This window comes from Polypterus senegalus, chromosome 4, assembly GCF_016835505.1.
Source record: "Polypterus senegalus isolate Bchr_013 chromosome 4, ASM1683550v1, whole genome shotgun sequence".
Taxonomy (NCBI): domain Eukaryota; kingdom Metazoa; phylum Chordata; class Cladistia; order Polypteriformes; family Polypteridae; genus Polypterus; species Polypterus senegalus.
In genome coordinates this window covers 226,107,459-226,124,189 of record NC_053157.1, presented here as the reverse complement: position 1 = coordinate 226,124,189, position 16,731 = coordinate 226,107,459, and the positions used below count along the sequence as shown (strand labels likewise).

The 16,731-nt window shown below is 35.8% G+C and overlaps 1 protein-coding gene across 4 annotated transcripts in view; it reads right to left on the bottom strand.

The window, feature by feature from the left end:
- LOC120528081 overlaps positions 1-16,731 on the bottom strand; it is a 146,556-nt gene that overhangs the window by 126,730 nt on the left and 3,095 nt on the right. For all 4 annotated transcript variants that reach the window (XM_039752091.1, XM_039752092.1, XM_039752093.1 and 1 more), the window contains exons 2-3: positions 3,283-3,850; positions 106-150 (exon numbers count right to left, since the gene is read on the bottom strand). In XM_039752091.1, coding sequence (XP_039608025.1) covers positions 106-150; positions 3,283-3,553 — 316 coding nt within the window. In that variant the 5' untranslated portion in view covers positions 3,554-3,850. The remainder of the gene's footprint in view (positions 1-105; positions 151-3,282; positions 3,851-16,731) is intronic.

Sequence of the window (16,731 nt, the reverse complement as noted above, 5' to 3'; positions counted from 1 at the left end):
TTTCTATATTCCCTTCTACTCTTCTGGCGGGAAAGACAATGACTACCAATAACCCTGAACTCAAGAACTGAGTTAGGAAAAATTTACATTTTCTGAAATACATACCAGTCATTTTTCTTTTTGAGTGCACAGTGCTTTCTTCTTTATTATCTGAAAAAAAGGTTAAATGTGACAGCAAAGAAGTAATTTGTCTGTTAACAGAATTTACAAACTTTTATATTTAGATTTAAAAATGATACTGTATATCTGTGTTAGAGAACTATTATTTTAAGGTTTAGATTAATGTTTCATACCTGAATAGAAAAATGTCATTCTCAGTGATAATATAAGACAGAGAGAAAAGAACAAAAGAAAAACAAAAACAGTAAGCCAAATCCTTTTTAATTGCAATAATTATTAACATTTATTCAACTACTATTTATCATTCAACGGTTTAATATTAAATTATAGGATACTATTGCTGGAGCAGAATTTATAGTGTTAAGGTCCAACATAGCTGTTTCACAGATATTTTAATCACTCTTTCCTATTTAAATAATTTATTTCAGTTTATCTTTATTTTAAGCATATTTCCAAATATATATCACACTCCATAAAATATAAACACGGAAATGAATGCAAGCAGTACTTTGCTATTCTGTTTTTGTAGAACAGTCTGTTTTACTTGATGATCAACCTTCATTCCAACATTTAAAGAAAAATGTAAAATATGACTCACTTATTTTAATCTTCCCTGCCATGATTCATCTCACTCTTGCCTGTCACTTGACTGACAATACACCTGACCCTAAAACTTTACCTTGTGGGTAGAAAGCCTATATCATGGCTCCATACAGCTTTTTAGGCTGAGCCCTGACCAGCTTACATCGACCTGGCCACAGAGCACTCACCAGAGCACACCACTCCCAAGCCTGGCACCAGGTACGGCGTGTATTCATGTATACATATTAGCTCAAATGGTATATTACAACAATAACTACCTGTAATCCTAGTAACCTTTTATCAAATCCTTCTAAATGAGGTTTGGGGTCCATTCTGCTCCACTTTTAGAAAGTTTTGAATTAAAATAAATAAACCCAAAAGCATGAATGTTTGATAACACTGAAGTGGCAAAGCATTAATGATGGTGGTGTGAGTGTAGCCCGCAATTGACTTTCATTAAATGCTTCAGACACTCTTAACTTTAAAAAAGTGGGTTAAGAAAACAGATTTACCAAGACTCTAAAATGGGACAATACCTAGAACAATGGAGATAATAAAAGTAGCAGCACATTTCAGTCTGTGCAGGCAGCATGCGTGTCGTAGTTTCTAAAGTACTGAATTTAGCTACAACTAGTTAAAAACATTATGTTATATTATTATTAAAGGTGGAGGTGGGATTACATCAGGGATCGTCTCTGAGCCCTTTCTTATTTGCAATGGTGATGGACAGGTTGACAGAAGAGACTAGACAGGAGTCGCCATGGACTATAATGTTTGCGGATGACATTGTGACCAGCAGCGAGAGTAGGGAGCAGGTTGAGGAGACCCGGGAGAGGTGGAGATATGCTCTAGAGAGGAGAGGAATAAAGGTCAGTAGGAACACCAAGACAAAATACATGTGTGTAAATGAGAGGGAGGTCAGTGGAATGAAGAGGAATACAAGGAGTAGAGTTGGCGAAGGTGGATGAGTTTAAATACTTGGGATCAACAGTACAGAGTAATGGGGATTGTGGAAAGGAGGTGAAAATATGTGCAGGCAGGGTGGAATGGGTGGAGAAGAGTGTCAGGAGTGATTTGTGACAGACGGATATCAGCAAGAGTGAAAGGGACGGTCTACAGGATGGTAGTGAGGCAGGCTATTTTATATGGGATGGAGATGGTGGCACTGACAAGAAAGCAGGAGACAGAGCTGGAGATAGCAGAGTTAAAGATGCTAAGATTTGCATTGGGTGTGACAAGGATGGATAGGATTAGAAACGAGTTCATTAGAGGGTCAGCTCAAGTTGGATGGTTGGGAGACAAAGTCAGAGAAGCGAGATTGCATTGGTTTGGTCATGTGTAGAGGAGAGATGCTGAGTGTATTGGGAGAAGGATGCTAATAATATAGCTGCCAGGTAAGAGGAAAAGAGGAAGGCCTAAGAGGAGGTTTATGGATGCGGTAAGAGAGGACATGCAGGTGATGGGTGTACAGAGCAGTGTTTCATCTGTTTTACTTATTTTTACCAAATAGAAATCTTTTCTCAGCTGTCAAAAGGATCAGCAAGTTATAATTGCTCGCGCCACCTTTTTGCTTCAAAACTATGGCTGATTCTGAATCACACACTCTACAAACGTTTCAAACTGGTGCTCTTATAATAAAAACAGTTTGATGTAACCGATGTAACCGGCAATGAAAGAATAATTCTAGAAATTACTGGTGGGTATAACCGCAAACAATGTTGGCAAGAGCAATTACGTGAGCAATGATCATGGGAGTTTAAGGGCAAGTATCACTGAATTTCTATAAAATGAATACAGTTTCCCTGTAACTCCGATCAAGCACTGCTCCACATTGCTCTTCTGAAGCTTGCTAGAACTACACAACAGGATAACAGTCCTCCTTCATGAATTCAGTGCTCTATGTTTTTATCTTACCCCAGTCATGGTCTGTGTGAAGTCTGCACATTCTACCTACTGTATGCCTGAATGTTTTTTCTACAGGTACTCTGATTTTTCTCCTACATCTCTATAGATGGCAGATTAGATTAATTGGCAAATCCAAATTAGCCTAACTGGGAGTGTTAAGTGTCTAGATGTATGCAACTTGTCCAGGCTTGTGCCCAGTGTTGTCAATCCCAATTAATAATTAGTAATTATTAATGAAAAAAATATTTTGGTCAATGTTTAAAAAAAAAATCCTTACCAAACTCTTAGGAAAAGTGGGTAGTTATTCACACAACTGTGTTGAAATTTGTGAATATTCACACTCTCTTTTCGAGTACTAAACTAATAGTAAACTGCCCAGTTTACTATTTACTCACTGAATTAAACAGATAAAAAAAGAATGTGATTTTCCAAAACATTTGAGAACCTGCTACATCAGCACTGTGTTAACATATGCATTATCAGAAACCACAGCTTCCAAAAGTTTCTAGTAGTCAGCCACAAGTTCCAAAAAGGCAGAATAAAAAGCTTCTCTCCTTCAACAAAATGCTAATTATCGGTGATATAAGTTCTATTCAGGAAATAATGTCAAACGTTTTCAAATTCATATATGTTGGGCAAAAAAACAAAGCAGGAAATAGTTTGTTTGTCACTTACCTTTAAATTTTACAGCCAAGTCCTTTCTTCCAATTTCATTTAAAACATCTAAAGCAACATCTTCAGCTTTTACTCCATAGTGACCAACCATAAGCTGAGTAATTTCTACAGCAGGATGAGCAGATTTTTCAGCCCGTTCCAGTTTACTTAATGGAATATGCTTACATTTGTGCTTTTTTTCAAATGATTCCAGCTTATTCCAAAACTGTTTTAATTGATAGTGTCCCAGTTTCTTTAAGATTTTTTCAAGTTTCTTCTTCAGAAAATCCATTGCTACAAATAATTACATCAAACAAGTAAGCACTTTTGTAGATTGTTTACTGTGAAATTAGTGGAAGTGAGGGTGGAACAAGAAAGAGGGCAAGATATTCTGTTTCTTTATTTCTTATTCACTTAATTATCCTGAGATATCACTGGTTTGGCACTTGAACCATTCTTCTTCTTCTTATTTGCCTTCTTTGATTCAGGCTTTTCACAAATGAAGGAAATAACAGAAGTGACTGATGGGCCACATGAACAGCACCACTAACCAAAAGGGTGGACAGACGACTGAAGAAGAGTTGACATCCTAGACAGGAAAAAATAGGCATGATCACATTTGGCATGTACAGTAAGGTGTGAAAGGACAAGTACAAATTTCAGCAAAACTCAAAGAAGATATAAAATTTAATGATTAGCTAGTACTATAAAGCTCCAGTGAGGGTGCCAAGTGCTGTGGGCATAGATGTTGCTTTGCTAGAAGCTGAGAGAGAGGTGGAAGTGGTGCCTTCAGATCTAGGACAATTTTGGATGAACAATGTCAGTTTAAACTTAACAGGTCCCCCGAGAGCTACTCCATTATAATATAAATTCACATCTATAGACTTCGAATGCAGATTTGCACTCCACATGCCTAAACTGTTTATGTTTATATACACTCTCTAAACCTCTTTACATATACATTTGCATCTGTGAGCAACCAATTGTTTCAGATGGGTACATTACTGAAGAAATCAAGCAACAGGAGAACTTGTAATTATGAAAATAATTTTGTTTTATTTTATGCCACATGCATTATGAATGAATATTTTTGTACATATTTTCCTAGTTAAAGTATGAATTTCTGAAAATATTATTTTAGTATTTTTATGTTCGCTGAACAATAAGCCTATATAATTTCATTTTGCTAATAAAAACTTAACAGTTAACATCTGTGGTCTATAGATACATTTGAAATTTTTATAATTAAACACTTTAATATATGACACAAGTCCTCTATTTGTCTGGTTATGCAGGAGCTTAGTGTAAAGCATTTTTAAATAGGTATTACAGAGTTGCCCAGATATTACTTTCCATTTCTATACTAAATACAATACTAAAGAAGCAGGTGTTATGGTTTAGCCCAAAACTTTTCTTTTATAAACTCTACTTATTGTTCTAATTTTTTCTGATGTTTATTGATTTTTCTATGTTAATATTTTATGAAGTCTTGTTTTTGGTTATTTTCTTTTTATGATTTTTTCTACTGGTGATTCTTTTGTAGTTTATTTCACTTCTACTTAATGTCTTTTTTTGTTCTGTGTATGTTGAGCTCAAGGGGACAGAGGCTCACAGAAAGATTAGCTTTTTGTTCTCATCTGTAAAAGCATTTTTTAATATAAAAATTGTTTTAACTGTTTTTCTATGCACCATGGGTTTTGAGGTTTTCCCCTCACCCTTTGGTGATTTATAGTTGTGTTCCCATTTGTCTGTGCAGACTGTCACATTGCTTCTTGAGTTTTAGAGACAGGTCTACTTCATGCTTTTGAGGTCTATTAAGCCTTTCCTGTGTTTGTTTTGAGCTTTGCTTTAACACTTGGACTATGAATTCACAAAATGCTGCCTCTTTTGTGGCCTCTGAAGCTACTTTTGACTCAGAAGAATTCTATATTATAGTAGTGGCAAAACAAAATGACCTAGGCTCATTGTAACTGACAGATACAATATGTAATTCACTAGAATGGTAATTATTTGAAAGATGTTTATTCTTCAATCTCCAATATGTTTTCTTGTAATGGCAGATGGTTTTAACTTCTTTAAAATAAACAACTGTAAAATTGATTAATTAATTTTAATGGCTTTGCTTTTGGCCTTGGAACACGACAGGTTTTTTTTTTTTTTGTTTGTTTTTTCCCTCTCTACTCCTCCCGGCAATCTTACCTTATCATCAGACCCATCTTCAGAGACATTGAATATGACAATTCTACTCCATGAATTATATATTTATTTTATGCAAGTCTGTATTCATTGATTTTTTTCTTATATCTTATTCTTTACCTATTTTTTGTTACATCTATTTCTTTAAAATCTTGTAAAACAATTTGTTATACATCCTGTATATGAAAATGTGATATAGAAATAAATGCTGTTGCTTCCTTGTATTGTGATACAGCATTAAACTATCCATCCATCCTCTTCCGCTTATCCGAGGTCGGGTCGCGGGGACAGCAGCTTAAGCAGAGAGGCCCAGACTTCCCTCTCCCCGGCCACTTCTTCCAGGTCTTCCGGGAGAATCCCAAGACGTTCCCAGGCCAGCCGGGAGACATAGTCCCTCCAGCGTGTCCTGGGTCTTCCCCGGGGCCTCCTCCCGGTTGGACGTGCCGGGAACACCTCACCAGGGAGGCGTCCTGATCAGATGCCCGAGCCACCTCATCTGACTCCTCTACTCTGAGCCCCTCCCGGATGACTGAGCTTCTCACCCTATCTTTAAGGGAAAGCCCAGACACCCTGCGGAGGAAACTCATTTCAGCCGCTTGTATTCGCGATCTTGTTCTTTCGGTCACTACCCATAGCTCATGACCATAGGTGAGGGTAGGAGCGTAGATCGACTGGTAAATTGAGAGCTTTGCCTTATGGCTCAGCTCCTTTTTCACCACGACAGACCGATGCAGAGCCCACATCACTGCGGATGCCGCACCAATCCGCCTGTCGATCTCAAACTAGTTTTGCTAAATGAAGACAACAGCCATCAAATGTTTATTGTATGTGCAACATACAGTAATATATACACAAGTAACAACTCCATTTTCCAAGATGAAAAGAACTTTACTAGAGTAAAACAGGGATAATTAAACACTACACTATGCAAATTTGAGCTGACTTTTTCTGTTACAATGTGAAATCATGATCTACTTTATATAGATGACTCGCTTCGCTCGCCAACCCCCGGGTTTGGTCCAGTGGAAATACAACTGATTTATTTTGCTTTCATGGGAACTGTTACATATGCATTATGTGCACTTTTCATTTTAAAACTTCCATAAAAAGTTCTTTAAACACTTTAGTTCTTTTGAGTTCCAACATACTGAATCTTTTAAATGTGCTCAGTGACATGTGCTTAATGACTATGTACCATAATTCAGGATAGGTTTCCCTGTTTGGAATCGCAGCACAGACTAACTGATCTACATCATCAGCAGTTAATAAGTTATTTTGCAAACTAACTAGTGCATTGGCGATCCTAAATTGTCCCTAGTGTGTGTGTGTGCCCTGCGATGGGCTGGCGCCCTGCCCGGGACTTGCTCCTGCCTTGCACCCTGTGCTGACTGGGATTGGCTCCAGAAGACCCCTGTGACCCTGTGTTTGGATATAGTGGGTTGGAAAATTGATGGATGGATGGATGGATGGAAAGTAATCAATAAATGCATGTGAGGCAAACCCCGTTTTTGAAATCTGATGGTGTAAATGTATGCTCTGATTTGCCCGAACACCGTTCGAGTTCATTCAATAAAAATAAGACTTTCTGATAAAACAGTCTACTTACGAAAGTGGGAATATCCAGAGCCGATGTAGCTGGTGGCACTGTTGTGAAGAATCTGCGGATTTCTGGCCATTGTGGATTGCACGTTATTATAAGAAATAAATCTGGACGACCAATAGCTTGGAATATTGCCATTGCATCATGATACAACTGTTGCAATGCTTTTGGACTACCTTGATATGATGAAGGTAATATTACTGCTTTACCTATTTTGAATTTGTTTGAACTATTGATATTTGAATTTTGAACTTGATCAATGAGCCCTTGCATATGTTCTGTTCTAAGTTTAGCTTGATTCGATGTAATAAAGAAGAGACTTCGACTTTTAGATATACATTAATAATGTAATGTTGCGATAGACATTGAGATAATAGAAGTGGGTTAAATACATGGGAACGTATCGCTAATTTGAACCCGAAATATTGTGTGGGTGTTATAAGTTTTATTGAATGCGTTTGTTTCTTATTGTGCGACCATCCTGTTTTACCATCTGGGAAAACCAAAGGAAAGAGTAAAGGATTTGAATGTAGCGATGTATTTGACAGAAATGACGAATTGTGCTTTGCCTTTAGATATACACGAATATCTACTCTGTCTTTGATATCTCCATCTTTTGAAATTGGAATCGCTAAAAATACGTCACATGTTGGTTTATTAAAAATGCGACTGTGATCTTTCGGATTCAGATAGAAATCCAGATAAATGTTGTGTAAAGTGCAAGACTTTTGAACGTATGGATTTGTATCCATTATTGGCTGTATAATTTCTAGTACGTCGGATCGTTTAACTCTTTCAATTCTATGTTGCAGCGCTGATTATAAATATACACCTGACCAAATTGTGTTTTTTCGAAATTAAACTTGTCGTAGCATTAATTGTTGCAGGAACACAGATTCTCATAGTGTATGGTCTATTATTGTGTAAATCAACATTTTGTGCATTGAATAATGCTAACGCGAAAATATTATTGTGGACGCTGTGGTAGATAGGGGGCGCTCTCGCTCCCTTGAACCCTTGTCCATGACTCCAAACACCAGGTAAAATTTGCCAATGTACAAGTCTCCAACTTAAACTTTAAAGCCTTACAATATCTACATACTTATGACATATCACCTATGTCCATATATTCGATCAGTATTTGCTGTTCCGTTACTTCACTGAGTAATAATTTCCATTTCTTAGCGTGAATGCGATCTGTACTGCCTTTTTTTTTGACAGTTTCGAATTTTAGTACTGTTATATTTTTGAACTTGCGGTGTATGGCGCCACCGTTTTTGAGAGCCTTTATGAAGTCCTGCTGTGTCTCCAGCGCTTTTGGGTCTTTTTTCGACGCTCTTCTCTTTATTCTTCACTTAGTCGTGGTCGTGTCATCTTCAACTTATCAATTATTTTACAGCCACTCTTTTTTCTTCGCTTTTTAGATAACAGTGATCTTGTTTGAAAATGTTTGTAAGTAGGGCAAATGGTTGTAAGTAGGGCGGGGCAACAACTGAGAGGTTACATGTTCATGATCTTGTTTGACAAGTCACCGTCTCATGGGAACATGCTTCCAATGGATGTCAGTATGACGTGCCTGGACTGTGTCGCAGGAAGTGAAAACGTCTCTGCCTCTCTGTCTCTCTTCAAGATGAAGTCTCGTCTCAGGATTTTCTTTTATAATAGAGAGACATGCTGCTTTATACTGCTGACCCATATTTATCACCTCCATATGTACTGTACTTAATAAAAAGTAGAAGAGCCTAGTAAAATTTTGGAGTTCAAAATTATTCTTAACAAGTGAATATTTTTTTCTTCTTAATTGTAGTGCATGCTAGTCTAAATTTAATCAGTTTGCTTCAGCTGTTCCATAGCAACTCACATACACACAACTGAATCACAATTATACAACAATTTTATACTTACTTAAATTTAACTTTAACAAACTTATACTATGGAAAAGTTAAAATATCAAATGAACATGTATTTTTCAATGCATTACAATATACTTTAAGAAATTATTCTTTAAATAAAACTTTATGCAACAGCAACTATGTTAATTTTCAATATGTAGAGGGTATGAATGAAAAGAAAAATGAATTCTTCAGAGATCTAATGCAGGGTAGGGTGGCAGTGGTTGGCAGAACTTGGTGCTGCCTAACTTTCAATTCTACTGCTGAACTGTAAATATGCAAGTGATGAAACTTTAGGAATAATCATATAAAAATTAACATGTACAAGCTAGGTAAACCAAGGACAAGAAAGTGTACATTAATTCATCTCTGTATCCATGAAGCAGTTGTTGTTAACTACCTGGAACTAAGAAGAAACATACTGCTTCAGCAATCACTAATTTTCATATTTATCAGTGTATTAGATGGCTATGGAAAAAAGACTGTTGCTGTTGATTGCAACCTTACAAGACAAACTGTAGTGCCAAAAGGAAAAAAGGTCATAAAAAATAAATAGACACCAGTGTGACGATGCGGGTTTGGCTCCACGCTCCCATTGCTGTTCAGGAGCCCTTAAACCCAACACCGTTGATAATGTCACCGAGTGAGCTAGACAGTGGAGGCAACAACATAGCAACATAGCAAGGGGATGGTATAAAAAGGTGCATAGTGCTTTTATTTAAAAGACAATTAAGAACAGTGTTCAAATAAAGTGCAGTGCTTCAAAGTCATATAAATAAATAATCCATAAAAACGTGGAGGGTAAAATAGCAAAAAAAAAAAAACAATCCTTTAAAAACCAGGTTAAAACGTTTCACGTGGAAGCAGTCTTTTAAAACAACAACAATCCCCTTTAAAGCCGAGTGTGACTGTATGAGATGCCTACATTCTCCCTGATTACTTCTGTTATGTTCATTAAAAGTTTATAATTCTAAAAAGTATCCTCATCATGATTTTCATAAAAACAATCAGGCAACAATCCCACTTGCTGTTCTCTTTTCTGCTTATCATTCCTCACTGCCACTGGTTCATCCCACTGCTGCAACCAATCTTGCTTCAACACCTTTTTGACGTCGTGTGTCCTCATTTTCCTGGCTCTTCTTGGTTTATGATTATCGATGGATCCAGGTTCAAGAAACTTGCAGAATAAACCAAACACACTTGTCAAAGTACAGGCAAATCCCACCTGCTTTTTTGAACCCAAAACTTCTCTGCTACATAATGCTATCTTTAAAGGATAAGGAGATGGATTTTAACCTTGAAAATAGCTAAATGATCGATAGAACCAGGCAAAAAAAAAAAAAAAGATTGCTATAACTCTTAAACCTACGACCACTAGAAGAGGCAGATACTGGAAACTACTAATGACAATCTTAGATGTCACTGAGCAGTGGTGCTGGTTTTTAATGCATCATGGTGACAATATCAGGTGACACGACTTCCGGGAGGTGTGGCCTAGCAATTAAGACCCATGTCGTAGCCACACCTACTGAAAATGTCTTTGTCAATCCATAAACAAAATCTATGTAATGGTAAAACAAATGCAAAATGATAATAATAATATGCCTACAGATAATAACATGTAAAAACAACCATACAGCAAGAATCTATGACATCCAAAACCTTCCAAAAAGTGAAAATGACCTTTGAAAATAGTTTTGTCTGAGTCAGAACACAAACTTATTCCCACCATCAGTAAGGTACATAATATTTACCATATGGAAAATGTTTGCTAGTGGGACCTCTAGTGCTGGAATTCAGATATAACCTTTCCTCAATACATTTCTTTGACTACATGCATGTCAGAGATTTTGCTAAAAGAAACCTAGCCAATTTATCTAATCTACACTTATTATCACTGGACATCTATTTCAGTGAAGGGTTGTGGGAATAGCATATTTGTTTTAAAAACACTAAAGTGAAATAAAAGGTTTTTGTTATTCACAATTGCATCCTATTTGCAAGATCACAGAGAAAAAAAAAATCATGTGTGGCGGAGTTCCACATGGATACAGAAAAGGAGTTCCTGCTAGTATGGATAAGAATTTCACAGACAACCTCTAGTTTGAGTGAAAAGTACTCCATGAGAATGGATTAGATATCTGCAATTTATCCATCCATCCATCCATTTTCCAACCCATTGAATCCGAACACAAATTTATGCCACACAAAAGTATAAAATATTAGGAAAGGATATTTTTAATAATTTTGGATTCCAATATTTTGACATCCATCAATTTTCTTAAACTGCTTATCTAGAGTTTATATCTAAATGCTTCATCTTTGTGCTGGAGTGGTTTTTCACATTTGAAGTTGGCTTTTGTTCTGCCACTTACAATTATAGGAGATTTACAAAAGTTGTTATTTTCTCCAAGTGCATGCTATTATGTACTGTATATACAGTATGTACAACTAATTGTGAGAGTGATTACTACTTATTTTATAAAATATATATTTCAGCTAAGCAACACTGCCTACTGATGATCCAGCCTATGTTAAAAATATTGTTATGAATGACAACCAGTGTGAGTGCTATCTGTCAGTGTGGTGTCTGTCAGTCAGTCATTGTCCAACCCGCTATATCCTAACACAGGGTCACGGGGGTCTGCTGGAGCCAATCCCAGCCAACAGTGCATTAAATAATACTTAATAAAGCCTGGGAATAAGACCTCAGTGCATAACCATCTCACAGATGCACTTGCATAATATTTAAAAAAAAATTAAAAACCTTTTCAAATGTACATCTAACATTCCATTTCTAATAAAAGGGCTTTTTTAAATAAGCATTTGTAATGGCTTTAAAATCTGGCATTTTTAATGTATATTCCTTACTTAGCAAAGAAGCATTAAAGCAGACAACAAACCTTACAAGACTAGCTTTATATAAGAACAGCGCTCAAGCAAAGAAATCAACAGGAAATATCTGGAACAGTTTAACAAGCTTGGCAAATGATTTTCCCCAAATTTAATCTTGATTTAAATGTTATGATAAAATTGACATCGCCATCATTTCTCAGATGCTACATAGCCACCATACCCTCATCAATACAATCAATTAAAGTGAACTTTGAAATATTTTCTTGCATTTAAGGAAATGCAATATTTTCTTTACACATTTTACACATACACATAAGTGCTGAAACACCATTTTTGTAAATCATAATTATGTGGTAAATTGTATTTGGTGTGTTGCATTAATTGTTGTTACTTCAAGAATGTTTATTTGATTAAGTTTTTCACATGATGTACTTAAGCTAAAATATCTTAAAAACCTTCACAAAAGGAAATATTATAAATAAAAAAAAATACTTGCTGACAAACTTAATTTTAAATATTTTATTAACAAAGTAGCTTTAAAGCATTGTTATAAATGAGATGTTGTCGATTAAAGTATCTTAACTAACTCCACCACTTAATAATTCAGGAGGAACTAATATTTGGACTCTGATTTTAGAACTACTGCACTGTGGTATAGGACATTACTACCAATTTATCACAGCACATACTGTATTCAGCCCATCTCCTATTGCTTTGAGTACTTTTGTTAAAGCATTAATTGCATAATCTAAGGCTATCATGAGAAATATATAAATACTTTTGTCAAAAAAGGCTTAAGACCAAAATATGTAATCTGAGGTCGCATGTGCTTGATGATAACGCTTACAGTTTGGATTTTGACCCAGATACATGTTAAACTATTTTAGACAAAACATGCATGATCAAATAAACACTGTTTTAATATATCGCAAGTTTAGCCAAGATATCAAATAATCACCACTTGGGGGTGGGCTGGTTTTGATATTTGATGCATTCATGAGACAGTACTAGAAGTCCCAAACAAGTAGTGCAGTCATGCAGGGAATGACTAGCAAATGCTTTTATTCCATTTCTCCTCACCAGAAATGCCTTTATTGCATTTATGGAAAGGTCAAGTACATGGCATTTAAGTGGACTCTGTTAAATACCTCAGTAGTTGAAGTAGCAGCAAGGAGCTTTTCCATTATAATAACAGTTTCCAAAATTGATTAAGAGGTTTTAGCAGGCCAAAATGCTAGTACTTGTAGTAGTGAATGACGTAAAGTTCTTCATATGAGTGGAGTTTGGTGGGCCTTTGTAGAATCACTTAAGAAAGAAGCTCTGGCAAACTATTTTATGACTCGGGAATGGTCAGAAGAATATGACCCATGGTGTACTCAACAAAGTTGGAAAAAAACTGACCTCAAATAGGGATATTGTCAAGAGGTGGAAAGAGAAGTTTGAGGATCCCCTAAACCAGTGTTTCTCAAACTCGGTCCTGGGGACCACCTGTGGCTGCAGGTTTTTGTTCCAACCAGATTCCTAATCAGTGACAAGATCTGATAACACTGAGCTTATTTAATTAGCTGTTTTTTTTTTTTTTATTCAACATTCAGAAAAGCATAGCAGCATGATTTTTACATTTATAAATATTTCTGCTTTGCTAGAGATTTCTTTTGTTGATTTCATTATACTTTGCTCTTTCTCTGTGCAGTTTTTCCCCCTTCGTTGTATTTTGATAATGAAAACTTAAAACGAGCAGAGTGGAAACGCTGGCAAACATCACTGAATAATCAAAGGATGCAGCTACTTTAGCGTCAGACCCACTAATTAGTAAATAATGGATTAATTAAACAATTAGAACACCTTGAAAAGTAGAATGAAAATCAAGATGAAAATACTGTTAAAAAGAAAAAAATACATTATCCCTATATAACTGCTTGGTACATTTTAATATTTTTTTTTTTTTAGCAAACTTAGTTTTCTAATTTCTATATTGTTCCCTAAACACAGAACTAGGGAAATATCAGCTCACTTAATTAGCCCAGGAGTTCAATTAAAAACATAAGCTGGTTGGAACAAAAACCTGCAGCAACAGGGGGTCCCCAGGACCAACGTTGAGAACCCCTGCCCTAAACCCTTATTAAAGTTGTTCTCAGTTAATTAAGTATGATGAACAATTGATATACTTTAATATATTGCTATATTTCTGAGTGATTATTTTATATTCAATATTTGTTTCCCTACTCTCTGGATGAAAATGTTTTTCATATAAGATCAGACACATTCAGCTAGTCATTCACATGTAGTATTTAATGTCTTACCTATCTATTATTTATTCACTGGAATGAAATCTTCAAGATTAAAGACAAAATGCAACAAGCAAAACCCCCAAATTCCACCTAGTGAATGGAGTGGTTTTTGAAGGAAGTGGAGGGTGTTTTTATAAGGAAATCTATTCAAACAATACAAAGGCATTGTTGATTTAAGAAAGGTATAATGACATGAATAATTATTGGATTAAATTCAGTATTACTCACTAATTTTCTAACTATGTGAAGAATAAACTGTAATAAGTCATTTTAAGAGGCAGTTTATATGGACAGAACTAGGAACGCAAAAGTGGAGTTCCTTCAGGGAAATAGAATCTATTGCTAGCAGACAGGATGAGCAGCAACTTACTGTTATTTTCTATGGTCCTGCTGAGCATTTATGTCACAGTGACCAAGGTACCTCTCTTTTTCAGAGGACAGGCCCAAAGAGTAGATCATTCAATTGTAATATCACCAGAGAGAGATCCAGTGTCATTACTGTATTCCATCAAATCTACGGACATCATCACGCACTGTAATAAGTGAGTCGTTGCCTAGGCAGGATCATCTTTGAATATTTATTTTATACGGGGTCAGTAGTATACAAACGTTGCTTTCCTTGCTTACAATGTATTTATATTAACAATAACTTAATCTAAAATAAAATTTTGCCTCTACTATTTATAACTCACATATTCAAGTATGTAGTATTTTGAATGATGCTTTGAGTTTTACTGAATGTTATTCTGTGCTTGAAGTAAATATATTTGGGCAATGATATGCAATGTACCTTGTTAAAGATAGGGAAGCTATTGTTTACTATTCCATATAGAAATAATGTAAGAACTATGCTAATTACTGCAATTAATTCCATACAATATGTATTTAAATAATATTTGTGTGATAGACATATTAATTTGTATTATACTATGATGTGGAATGCAGCTGTAATGTGTGCACAAAAGCCACACATATTCATTTTTACTTCTATGTAACTGAAAGTTTGATGGTTGGGTCAAAAATTTGCTATTGACTTATATTCAGATGCTGATTCTACAATGTTCAAAACTTTAAGAAAAGCTGATTTTAGCATGGTATCCGTACGTGTGTCTATGGAAAATCAAAACTGATTTTCATATCTTAAACATTTTACCGTAAAATGATGCATTTTTCTGAGTTGTGTAGAGCTCCAGGATGACTACATCCAAGAAAATACAAAAATTTAGAATGGGCAGTTTCTGAGATATTTACCCGAATGCTAACATCAACTGTGATAACTTTCAAAAATATATAGTTTTTTTTTTTTAAAATATGCATTGTCTTTGTCCTGTTACAGGCATCAGATATATTGATTTTGGTTCCGGTACTTATCCCCACATCCTTCAAAAAACAGTTTAGCCAATATCCAACAATAACTGCTATAGAAATTGTTTAATTTAAATGGGGCTTTTGCAGTCTGCTCTGTTTAACCAAGGGACAAGGCCTATTAATTTCCAAAACTTTTGGAATATAAGATTAATTTAAATATACATGTTGTCGCAGTAGGGGGCAGTAGCGCTCCCTTGAACCCTCAGGTACCACGCAAAACACATGGTAAAATTGCCACAATAATTATATTTATTATAATAATGTGCACCAAGCACCCTCCACTCCACTATATTCATAAATCAAAATAATCAATAATAAACCAATAATAATCACAATCCTCCACTCCCAGACGCGTTGCCCTCCTACCACCCAGCTCAGCTCGTTGTCTGGGAGTTCCCAGAGTCCTTTTATTCCTCCTGACCCAGAAGTATTTCTGCCCAACAGTTCCACAAGTCCTTATTCCTTCCGGGTCAGGGTAAACAGTACTTTTCTTCACCCCAGAAGCCCGTCGCTCTTCCTGTGATGACAGTGACTCCCAGTGGCCCCCAAGGTATCCAGCAGGGCTGTGTATAAAAACTACATAGTCCATGAGGCCCTGCTGGAATTCGGGGCCCGTATATGCTCTCGGGAGAGCTCCTTCTGGCGGCCTGAGGGTGAGGGCCGGAGTAAAATGCTGGCAACCCACCACAATGTACACACATACACACACAAGTGCATGTGCGCACACTCAAGGAAATTTACAAGTGAAGATCTCTATCAGCTTGTTTGTCCGACCAGAGCACATGCTGCATGATAAAGATAAAGAAATGACCACATAAACGTGCACATCTAGATTTGTGATGGTTGAAGTGGACCCATTCATTAAACAGCTTGCGTAATTTAATTGACCAATGTATTTTTTTTTCAAATTAAATATTATTTAAGATGTTCACTTGATTTAATTACCTTTTCATTGCACCCTACATTTATTTGTGTACATTATATATAGTTTATAAGATAATGTGCTTCATTGTATATTACTGTACAGAACAATCAGCTGTATCATGCTTAGATTTAGTGATACCGCAGGATATCACTCAAGTGAAATTTACATGAAAGTACTGTATGGCCCTTCCCATAACAATTGTTTGTTTGTTTGTTTGTTTGCATTACTGAGAGATCTTAAAATATATAGCATATACAAAACTATATTTCATTATGTTTCAGGTTCATTATAATTTTTTTTTCCATGCTTTAAGAAAACTGCAAAAAATAATGCTGATCTGTG